This window comes from Carassius auratus, chromosome 38, assembly GCF_003368295.1.
Source record: "Carassius auratus strain Wakin chromosome 38, ASM336829v1, whole genome shotgun sequence".
Lineage (NCBI taxonomy): Eukaryota > Metazoa > Chordata > Actinopteri > Cypriniformes > Cyprinidae > Carassius > Carassius auratus.
This window is the reverse complement of record NC_039280.1, coordinates 24,053,028-24,065,440: the sequence shown is the minus strand read 5'-3', so window position 1 is coordinate 24,065,440 and position 12,413 is coordinate 24,053,028. Positions and strand designations below refer to the sequence as shown.

At 38.3% G+C, this 12,413-nt stretch overlaps 1 protein-coding gene across 1 annotated transcript in view; it reads right to left on the bottom strand.

Annotated features, from left to right (window-relative positions):
• plpp4 (phospholipid phosphatase 4) overlaps positions 1-12,413 on the bottom strand; it is a 130,044-nt gene that overhangs the window by 58,626 nt on the left and 59,005 nt on the right. The window contains exons 4-5 of the mRNA XM_026224986.1: positions 7,120-7,183; positions 3,998-4,122 (exon numbers count right to left, since the gene is read on the bottom strand). Coding sequence (XP_026080771.1) covers positions 3,998-4,122; positions 7,120-7,183 — 189 coding nt within the window. The remainder of the gene's footprint in view (positions 1-3,997; positions 4,123-7,119; positions 7,184-12,413) is intronic.

Genomic DNA, 12,413 nt, shown 5'->3' with positions numbered 1-12,413 from the left:
CCATGTGTTATGACCCTATAGTTTTTGTGTTTTGGTTTGTGTGTGTGTCTGCACAGGTTTCTGCTGATTGGTTCCTGCAGACTCATTGCTGTTGCCCTCTGATTGGTCTTCGCCCCTTTAAAAGAGATGACAGCATTTCCTTTAGGGGGGTGGCCGGTGGCGGCCGGTGGCGGCCGGTGGCCATTTTGTGAACCATGCTGTTTGTATGGTGCTTGTGTTTGTTTTACCCCCATTTGTTGGATATTCCTCTGAGCTTTATTTCTTTGTAAATCTTTATTTTGAATATTGTAAATAGTTTTGGGAAAGTAGGGAGTTAGACGCCACCTTTTGTTTTTGTAACGTTTGGGTCTCTGTTTCTGGATTAGGTAGTTAGGTTAAGAGAATTGTATTTTTGTTTGCTTTATTTTATTTTGGATAAGTAATTTAGAGGGTTTAATATTTAGCACATTTTGTTTATTATTTTGGCACTGTCAGCTCCTGAAAGTGGACTCCCAAATAAAATTCAAAAGAAGTTGATGGTTCACGCTTGTTTTTTCCCATGTTACGCTCTACCCCTAGACGGGGCGTAACACATGACTGAGGTGCCATTGCTGAGGCACTGAACCCCCAACTACTCCTCGGGCGCCGCAGCACAAATGGCTGCCCACTGCTCCGGGTGTGTGTTCATTTTGGATGGGTCACCATACTTGGCTGTATGTCACGTCACTTTCACTTTGTTTAGAAACCATTTTGGGATCTCTGATATTGTACATAATTGGTGCTAACTCACATATCAACAATTTGTTACCATGGGTGGATTTAGGTCAGAGCTTTATTTATTTGTCAGAACTTTTAACTCCCTATACCCCAATGCATGACATTCGCTCCTCTAATACATTTTTGCTAACTGTTCCATCAAAACATTTAAGATTGATGGGTGACGGGGCTTTTTCTCTGGTAGCTCCAAAACTATGGAACTCTTTATTTATGGAAATAAGGCAAGCAAAATATCTTAACATTTTTTAATATCACCTAAAACCCATTCCTTCAGGGTAGCTTTTATTTAAAAAAAAAAAAAAAAAAATTATATATATATATATATATATATATATATATATATATATATATATATACATTTTATATTTTATTTTTAAGTGTTTTGAATGCACATTTCTTTTTTTATTTATTTTATTTTTTGCTTATTTTATAACATTTATAAGGTGTATTTTTATGTTTTATTTGTTTGATGTAAAGTGCTTTGAGATGCAACATTTGAAGGCACTATAGAAAATAATGATTATTATTTTTGTTATCCAAGACGGAGGGGAGCAGAGGGATATGAAATGGGCTTGTCCTAATCTTGGTCTTCTCCTGCTAGATCCTCTGCTTTTTCTCAGGGTTTGGAATAAGGTGACCATATGTGTCATTTTTATGGGACACGTCCTTGCTAAGATTTCTATATTGCCTAAAATATCCAGGTTTTAGCTTTGTTTTCTAGTTTACATACTTGCAGAAGGTAATGATCGAAAAGTAGTTTGACTAATAATATAAAGGCATTGTTTATAATCAGCTATTTGTGGAACGCGAGAAGATGAGATCTGCAGAGAATGGTGAAAGCAATGCAAATATGCATACAGATTAGGTTTGTGTTTGACTTGAAGCAGGACTGCGCAGACTCATCAATGACATCAAAGCATGGGCATAGAATACATGTAAATTAAAGAGAAAATATTTTAGATGAATTACTTTTTGTTCATATCCAAAATGTGCTGAACACTCTCATGAAGTATGTTTTATCCACACTCGAAGTCGGAGGGTGCTCTCGTGTAGAAAGTCCAAAACTGAGTCATAGAAGTAACAACAACAAGGCATCCAGCTCTCGCTAAATATATATATATATATATATATATATATATATATATATATATATATATATATATATATATATATATATATATATATATTTCCAGAAAACACATGTACGATTGCTACAAATAAATAGTTTATACACTGTAAAAAAAGAAAAGCTGAAATAACTTAAAATTACGAGGCAAGTTACTGCACAGTTTTTTTTTTTTTTTTTTTTTTTTTTTTGGAGTTTACTCAACTTTTAAACTAAGTAGTTCACTTAACTCAATTCACTGAGTAAGGTCACATGTCTCCCAGCTTAAGATCTTTTGTTCAGCTAATTGAATTTTTATAGTAAAAAAAAAAAAAAAAAAACATAGAAAATTAACAAATTTCAACGTTTAATGTTATTTTCACTTGACTTAATAAAGTACGTTCAGTTGACTAAAATGCGTTACAACATTACACGGTTAAAAAAATAAAATAAAAAATAAAAAAATAAAAAAAACCTCCTACATGCTTGATATTTTGGTCCAGGTTTTATTTAAAACCAGCAGCAACATATTGGTAATGGAAAAAAACAAACAATGTTCAACACTTTAGCCATTCTTAAAAAAGTAATTAAAAAGAGTAGGCAGAAGATTTTTTTGTTAAAGTACTTTAACATTCAAAGTGTTATCACATTCAACCAGTCCTAAATACTTTAAATGTTCTATGTTTAACATTTGTAATTGTTAACACGAAACATGTTACAAAATGCAATATAAGCACAAGTTAAGGGAACACACTGACTTTTTGGGACTTTAGCTTATTCATCGTATCCACCACAGTTAGGGTTAGACTTCTTCATCTGTCCAGTCTGTTGACGCACTTCATTACATATGTGCCAACCTCGTGGTCATTCCAGTGTGCATACTCCAAAATATTACAGAATAAAAATGATTGGTAATTGCTCAGCAGTGTATTTGATATCTTAGCCAAATAAATAAATACTGTCAGTTAGACCAAAATAAGAGCCCCCACACTTCTGAAATGATGGCTACGCCCCTGCATTAAAGTACCACAAGAGCAATTTGAAAGGAGTCATCTGCTCTCTTTGGCTCTCATGGTACATAGATGTATAATAATGATTGGTCTGTGCAGCATAAACAGTCAAAACCAGGAAACTTCAAGCAATATAGAAATCCAAGCAATGACATGTCTTGTTAAAATAACATGGTCACCCTAGTTTGTAAGCACACTCTGTGGTTTCTTCCCCCCAACGAGAGAGCCAGGCCCTTCATATCTCTTCCTCCGAAGAGGTTGATTTGATGGGCATCCACACTGAGGACTTTCACAAAAGTCCCTACCATATGAGGAGCTCATGTAGCTTATAATTTGCGCTGTGGCCAAGTTGATAATCAACTGGCCAGCCGAGAAGCAGTACATTCATCAGAAGAGGAAATTAAACAAACACACTCCCCCACCATGGCATCTTTTCTGAAGGCCCCAAGGCTTCCCACCAAACTGGGGAAAGCTCATACAGGTCAGTGCATGTCTGCACACTATGGCAGTGTTACAGGCATACCATGCTGAACGGCTAAGGAACCAAGCAACAAAGAGGAGGTAGAACTGCATTGGGCCATGGTTCTCTCACTCCGTGCAACCAAGGAAACAGCCAGAGTCATTGGCCATTCAATGGCAGCACTGGTAGACACTGAGAGGCATCTGTGGTTGAATCTGTCCAAGCTGGAAGACAAGACAGATTGTTCCTGCTGGATGCTCCACTCTCACCTAATGGCCTCTTTGGCAGTGCAGTAAATATTGTTGTCAAGAGGTGTCAGAAGGTAAGGAAGCAGGTGACAGCATTCCAGCTCTACCTCCTGCATTGTCCTCAGGTCCTCAGATGCGTTCGGTAAATCGCAATTTTGGAGCTCCATTGATAATGGGATTTCATAGACCTGGTGCATGTGCTGAACCTACTCAGGATGGATTGAACTCGACGAATTTGTTCAGCTGTTCTGAAACCGAAAAGTTTCCCATTTCACAAATTTAAGTCAACTCAGAGTTCAAGTTTTAACTCAGAGTTAAAACTCAAGAGTTTATAGAACCTCTTTTCTGAAATACAACCCAGAAAACCTAGACAAAAAACAAATCCCAAACCCCACGTTACATACACACTGGCACTTACAGGAAGAATGGCTGCTGGGAAAACTTTTCCGGCCCTCAGACACCAGGTCTGGCTCTCCAGTACACAGCATCTTTTCATTCATCTGTCCATCGGGGAAACAGCGGTGGAAGTAGTCTGGCCTTGGCCTGTGATCAAGATCAACATCAGTGGCAAAAGCTTGATTACAAATAACAGAAGAAGTATCCGAATAGGTCTTCATATACAGTATGGATACTTATATACTCATACTTATTTACATAGAGTGCCCTCCATTAATATTGGCACCCTTGGTAAATATGAGCAAAGACAGCTGTAAAAATCAATCTGCACCATTTGCCCTTTTGATGTTTCATTAAAAAAAATTCACAAAATTCTAACCTGTCACTGAAGTAAAACAATTGAAATAATTATAAAACAAGATTAATAAATAAAAGTTTTCCAGCCCCCTACATCACCACATATTGTTCAAAAGGGTTTCAAGAAAGATTATTCTCGCTTGTCCAAAAACAAACAGCATATTCAGTTGTCAGACACGACTGGAACTTTGCACTGGCTTCTATGGTCAGATGAAACAAAAAAAAAGTGCTTTGTGGCAGCAAACCCATCAGATGGGTTTAGTGCAAACAGGGATAAAAATGTATTCCATGTCCACAGTTTAATATACTGATCTTTAATGTTGTGGGCCTGTTTTCTGCCAGAGGCTCTGGACATGCATGGCATCATGGATTCTATGAAATACCAACAGATTAAAAATCCAAACCTGACTGCTTATGTTAGAAATCATAGTATGAGCCGTGATTGGATCTTCCATTAGGACAATAATAATAATAAAATAATAATAATAATAATAATAATAATAATAATAATAATAATAATAAAATAATAATAATAATAAATAAAAAAACACATCAAAATCAACACAAAAATGGGTCACTGAACCTGCTGTCCCAGTGTTCTGACCTGTACTCTCTAGAAAATGAGTGGGGTCATCTGAAAAAGAAACACCATTAACATGGAGCTGTGAATCTGAAGGATCTTGAGAGATTCTGTATGAAGGAATGGTCTCTGATCTCTTATCAGGTGTTCCGCTCCAAACCCTTCAGACATTTTAGGAGAAAACTCAGAGCTGTTATCTTGGGAAAAGGATGTCGCAATAATTGGGTGCCAATAATTATGGCCAAAAGGAACTAGAGAAAGCATTTATTTCGCATATATTTCGCATTTATTTCGACACACACTTTTAATTGTTTTACTTCAATGATAGGTTAGAATTTTGTGAATAAAAAAATGTATATACAGTAGAGACCAAAAGTTTGGAAACATTACTATTTTTAATCGCTTTGAAAGAAGTTTCTTCTGCTCATCAAGCCTGCATTTATTTGATCAAAAATACAGAAAAAACAGTAATATTGTGAAATATTATTACAACTTAAAATAATAGTTTTCTATTTGAAAACACTTTAAAAAAAATTATTACTGTGATGCAAAGCTGAATTTTCAGGATTACTCCAGCCTTCAGTGTCACAAGTAACATCCAGTCTATCACATGATCATTTAGAAATAATTTTAATATTCTGATTTATTATGAGTGTTGGAAACAGTTCTGCTGTCTAATATATTTGATGAATAAAAGGTTAAAAATAACTGCATTTATTCAAAATAAAATAAAACATTCTAATAATATATATTCTAATAATATATTTTCTTTACTATCACTTTTTATCAATTGAACACATCCTTGCTGAATAAAAGTATTGATTTTATTTAAATTAAAAAAAAAAAAAAAAAGAAAGAAAAAAAATTACCGACCCCAAATTACTGACCAGTGGTGTATATTATTACAAAATATTTATATTTGAAAACATAGCTTCTTTTTTTTTCTTTTTTTTTCTTTTTATTCATTAAAGTATCCTAAAAAAGTATCACATGTTCTGAAAAAATATTAAGCAGCAGAACTGTTTCCAACTTTGATAATGAATCACCATATTAGACCATATTAGATTCAGACCCCCTTAAATTTTTCACTCTTTGTTGTATTACAGCCATTTGCTAAAATCAAGTTCATCTTTTTTCCTCATGTATGTACACACAGCACCATATTGACAGAAAAAAACAACTGTTGACATTTTTGCAAATTTATTAAAAAAATAAATTGGTTGGGGGGCGGTTTGTCAGGGGGCCTCTATGTCCATTTTGCTTGGGGCCCCCAAATTCCTTCAAACGGCCCTGGTGGCAAGGCACAGTTACAGAAAAAAATCTGCTGCACTTAAGGTTCCTAAGAGCACAGTGGCCTCCTTAATCCTTAAACGGAAGACGTTTAGGACGACCAGAACCCTTCCTTGGACTGGCCATCCGGCCAAACTGAGCTATTGGTGTAGAAGAGCCTTGTTGAGAGAGGTAAAGAAGATCACTCTGGTTGAGCTCCAGAGATGCAGTCGGGAGGTGAGAGAAAGTTGTAGAAAGTCAACCATCACTGCTGCCCTCCACTAGTCGGGGCTTTATGGCAGAGTGGCCCAACGGAAGCCTCTCCTCAGTGCAAGACACATGAAAGCCTACATTGAGTTTGCTAAAAAAAAACGCCTGAAGGATTCTCTGGTCTGATGAGACCAAGGTAGAACTTTTTGGCCTTAATTCTAAGCGGTATGTGTGGATGAATCCAGGCACTGTCTAATACAGTCCTAACAGTGAAGCATGGTTGTGGCAGCATCATGCTATGTGGGTGTTTTTCAGCTGCAGGGACAGGATGACTGGTTGCAATCGAGAGGAAAAAATGAACTTAAATGATTTTAGCAAATGGCTGCAATATAACAGAGTGAAAAATTTAAGGGGGTCTGAATACTTTCCGTACCCACTGTGTGTGTGTGCGTGTGTGTGTGTGTGTGTGTGTGTGTGTGTGTGTATATGACTTTTCTTTCAGGGTACTCCACTGCCTGCAGGTTTAAAGGATGAATAGATGTATGTATTCAAGCTATGCATTTTCACTGTTTTGTATTTAAAGTGGAGTAATTACTGTAAATATAATAACTTATGTGAAATGTCTAAAAGCAGCTCAGAGAACATTAAATGTTCATTTAATTGAACCTAGAACAATTCTGGCATAAAATTCTGATGGAAATAGTACATAAATCATGTTTGTACATTACCTGCCAACTATCAACTTGATGGTATTTGTGAAGACACCATTCAAAGCTAGTGCGAGGGATACTGCTGCAAAACAGAAAAACAAAACAAGAGACAGGCAGATTAATAAAGACTTTGTTACCTAAGTGACTTTTTAAATCTGATATCAGCCTTAAACTATCTTCTATATTATGTCCCATACAGTAACGGTTACCTTTACAATTTATGCCTCTTAAATACTTATCTCATTATTGCAGAGGATAATTTCTTTTTCACAAGCTTGATCTGAAATTTCTTTAACTTTTAAACCTTTTCAGGTACACTTTAATGGCACTGAGCTTCTCTGAATTTGAATTATGCACACAATTTCAGAATAACGGAGAGTAGGTAGACAACGATAAGTAAGCCTGTGCATTAATAACCCCCACTCTCTAGATTTAAATCATTAACCACAACCTACTACATCTACTGTCCTTATCCAGATGACTTGGGAGTGATGGCAAATTAATGATCCCTATCTGTCAGTCAATTCAATGTTTTGTCAAAATCTTGACAATAGGGTTTACTTTTGAGAGTCCCAAACACCTCTAACATATTTTGGCTTGAATATTATATTCCTTTAATTGATGCCTTTTTTCTTATTGTTGTTCTTCCCAAGGTGAAAATCCACAAAGATGTTGCTTCAGGTAGGTGTGTGTTTGCCTCCGATCTGACACCCTGGGTGTAAAGTATCTGGGGAAGCAATAATGAACCTGCAACAATAGGTGGTGCCAAATACATATAAAATAAGTGTGCCCTTAGGACTAACCCAGTACTGTTTATTTGTTTATGCCCACTAGAGCAGTGTTTCTCAACTGGTGGATTGTGACACAAAAGTGAGTCACAAAGTATTCACACCAAGAATGCTGGTACGTAATCCTGAAGGTGGTTAGTCTGTAATGAAATCTACTTCAACATGGGACAACAGTCTGCAAGGCAGTGGTAGTTTAACTAATTTTCATTCTGGAAGGTGGCATGGATTCTTGGAGATGGTACATTCAGAGCTACCAGTATCATCTATGGAGGAGCAAGAGGGTTTACTGGCTGGCTGGGTGTCCAGAGTCCAGATATGTGTATGCTGAGTCCACAAGGGATAGAAGAAGGTTGAAAACAGACAGACACATACAGGTAGGTCCATATATATTTGGTCACTGACACAATTTTCATCATTTCGGCTCTGTATGCCACAAGCATAGAATTAAAATGAAATAATAAAGATTAAATCAGACTTTAAGCTTTAGTGCAACGTTTCCTCTTTTGTGATGTCTTGCCAGGCTTTTGCTGCAGCTGACTTCAGTTGTTGTTTGTTTGTGGGTATTCCTTCCTTTAGTTTTGCCTTCAGCAAGTGAAATCCATGGTCAGTCAGGCTGCACCTTGATAAATGGTAAATGGACTGCATTTATATAGCGCTTTCAACAGACCCATGGTCACCCAAAGCGCTTTACAAATTGCCTGACATTCACCCATTCACACAACTCATTCATACACTGACGGCGTTGGTGTCAGCCATGCAAGGCGCCATCCAGCTCGTCAAGAGCAGCTGGGGTTAGGTGTCTTGCTCAAGGTCACCTCAAAATTTGGTCAGGTGGAGCCGGGGATTGATCTTCCAGTCTTCTCTTGAATGTAGACTTTGACAGTGAAATGCCTCCCTCCTGGAGAGTGTTCTTCACTTGGCTGGATGTTGTGACAGGGCTTTTCTTTACCATGAGGAGGATCCTCTGATCATCCACCACTGTTTTCCTCTGTGGATATATAAGCCTGTTTGTATTACTGAGTTCATTGGTGCGTTACTTTTTTTTCTCAGAATATACAAAATATTTTGGCCAATCCCGATGTTCCTGTTATCTCTCTGATGGATTTGTTTTGATTTTGAAGCATAACAATTTTCACTTGGATGGAGAGCTCCTTTGACCAGGTGATGTGGATTCAAAGCATCCGCTTCTAAATGCAAATGGAATATTTACAGTAGAATCATCTCCAGAACTTATACTCGCTTAGGCTGGCCGCACACTAGACGATTTTCAAATCTTAAAAGATTTTCAAATCATAGGAGACCACAGACATAAAGACTGTTCAACTGTTCCCTTTCAAGGGAACTTCAAACTGCAGGTGGATCTGTCTGAATGGTTTAAAAAGGGACTTTCCCTTTTGCGCTCTCTGCGGGGGAGACATCCTCTCTTAATCTCCCTCCATCTAAGCCCCTTCAGACATTAATCTGGCTTATATGGCAAGGCATACGCAGCAGCAGGTCAGGCTAGAGCTTTATTACAGACGATGGTGGTGCTTCAAGCATATCAGACTGATCTGCTAAAAGACCTGGATAGAGGCGAGGGCCTTTTTTCTGATCAGGTAGCCAAGCTGCGCCACACCATGAATCTCTGTCCATGATACTGCTGGATCTGATTACTTTTCTTCTCTTTTAGAAGAAAACAAACATAACCCCAGGTATTTATTCAATACAGTGGCCAAATTAACGAAAACAACAAGTGTTGACATTTCCCAACACCACAGCAGTAATGACTTTATGAACTACTTTACTTCTAAAATCGATACTATTAGAGATAAAATTGCAACCATTCAGCCGTCAGCTACAGTATCACATCAGACAGTGCACTATAGACCCCCTGAGGAACAGTTCCACTCATTCTCTACTATAGGAGAGGAAGAATTGTATAAACTTGTTAAATCATCTAAACTTACAACATGTATGTTAGACCCTATACCATCTAAGCTCTTAAAAGAGGTGCTTCCAGAAGTCATAGGTCCTTTTCTGACTATTATTAATTCCTCATTGTCATTAGGATATGTCCCCAAAACCTTCAAACTGGCTGTTATTAAGCCTCTCATAAAAAAGCCACAACTTGACCCCAGAGAACTAGTTAATTATAGACCAATCTCGAATCTCCCTTTTCTGTCCAAGATACTAGAAAAGGTGGTATCCTCACAATTATATTCCTTCTTAGAGAAAAATGGTATATGTATATATTTTTCCATCTCAAAAATATATCTAAATTACGGCCTATGCTCTCAATGTCAAATGCAGAAATGTTAATCCATGCATTTATGACTTCAAGGTTAGACTATTGTAATGCTTTATTGGGTGGTTGTTCTGCACGCTTGGTAAACAAACTACAGCTAGTCCAAAATGCAGCAGCAAGAGTTCTTACTAGAACCAGGAAGTATGGCCATATTAGCCCGGTCCTGTCCACACTGCACTGGCTCCCTATCAAACATCGTATAGATTTTAAAATATTGCTTATTACTTATAAAGCCCTGAATGGTTTAGCACCTCAGTATTTGAATGAGCTCCTTTTACATTATACTCCTCTACGTCCGCTACGTTCTCAAAACTCAGGCAATTTGATAATACCTAGAATATCAAAATCAACTGCGGGCGGCAGATCCTTTTCCTATTTGGCGCCTAAACTCTGGAATAACCTACCTAACATTGTTCGGGAGGCAGACACACTCTTGCAGTTTAAATCTAGATTAAAGACCCATCTCTTTAACCTGGCATACACATAACATACTAATATGCTTTTAATATCCAAATCCGTTAAAGGATTTTTAGGCTGCATTAATTAGGTAAACTGGAACCGGAACACTTCACATAACACCGTACTTTCTACATCATTAGAAGAATGGCATCTACGCTAATATTTGTCTGTTTCTCTCTTGTTCCGAGGTCACCGTGGCCACCAGATCCAGTCTGTATCCAGATCAGATGGTCACTGCAGTCGCCCGGATCCAGTACGTATCCAGGACAGATGGTGGATCAGCACCTAGAAAGGACCTCTACTGCCCTGAAAGACAGCGGAGACCAGGACAACTAGAGCCCCAGATACAGATGCCCTGTAAAGACCTTGTCTCAGAGGAGCACCAGGACAAGACCACAGGAAACAGATGATTCTTCTGCACAATCTGACTTTGCTGCAGCCTGGAATTGAACTACTGGTTTCGTCTGGTCAGAGGAGAACTGGCCCCCCAATTGAGCCTGGTTTCTCCCAAGGTTTTTTTCTCCATTCTGTCACCGATGGAGTTTCGGTTCCTTGCCGCTGTCGCCTCTGGCTTGCTTAGTTGGGGTCACTTCATCTACAGCGATATCATTGACTTGATTGCAAATTAAAACAGACACTATTTCAACTAAACAGAGATGACACAATATGAATTCAATGATGAACTGCCTTTAACTATCATTTTGCATTTTTGAGACACTGTTTTCCAAATGAATGTTGTTCAGTGCTTTGGCGCAATGTATTTTGTTTAAAGCACTATATAAATAAAGGTGATTGATTGATTGATTGATGATACCAAGCAGGCCGCCTCCGTCAATTTAGTATTTTACTAAATACTCGCCAGCACCAGCCATCCGGCTTCATGTTCCGGTATTAGGCGGCTGAGATCACAGGTTTCTGCGGGAGCCTCCTTGATCATCAGGCCTGGCACAGCACTGCAGGGAATTTCATAGATGACCGGCCAAGTCACCCTGAGGGGTCTCCCGGCTGCTTAGTTGTGCTGTCGCATCCAGCGGGAGGTAGAGGTGGCAGTTACAGAAGTTTTCTTGTATGTGATGCTCCCCTCGCCCGAGGTTTGTAAAATTCAGGCTTGCCTCTCCCATGCAATTCAGCACCTCTGCGAAGCTTAGGAACTTTTAGGTACACACGCCAAGGTTTCTAGAATAAAGTAAGGTAAGGGTTACACGCTCCACTTCGTTCCCCTTTCTTGAGATGATTAGACCTTGGTTTCTTTGGCTCCATTCAGCCAGTGTGTATTTGTTTATACACTTCATGCATTGCTTCCCTCAACATTATTGTAGTTTAGCAGCACTCCCCTTTTTCCAAGAAGGGTCGCTTATGAGCACGCTACTCTGAGCTCAGAGTTCTCCTCTCATATGAGATGGAGTTCTGTTTTTTTTTTCACCAGAGCACTCCAGTATTGTCTCCATAAATCGAGTTGATGACTCTCAAAAATACTGTTTTGAGATACACCATTCCATTTATGAGCTGCTCAATCAGAGTGCCATGAGAGCCCCTTCTTAGAACAATCCTATATGGTGAGGGCTTCATGCGGTTGCTTCGTGCCCTTTCTTGAGTTGGTAAAAGCTCCATTCATCTTGGGTGCCACCTATGTATCTAAACAGGGTGTTGTTAAAAGAGAACTGTTGAGACAGCTCTTTCAGCAAGCTTATGCAAAAGCAAGCAGTAGCCCCTGTGTGAGAGGCAAGACTTGGTATAAAATGCTAGGTTCTAAGCTGTAACACTTTAAAGGAATCTTTCCT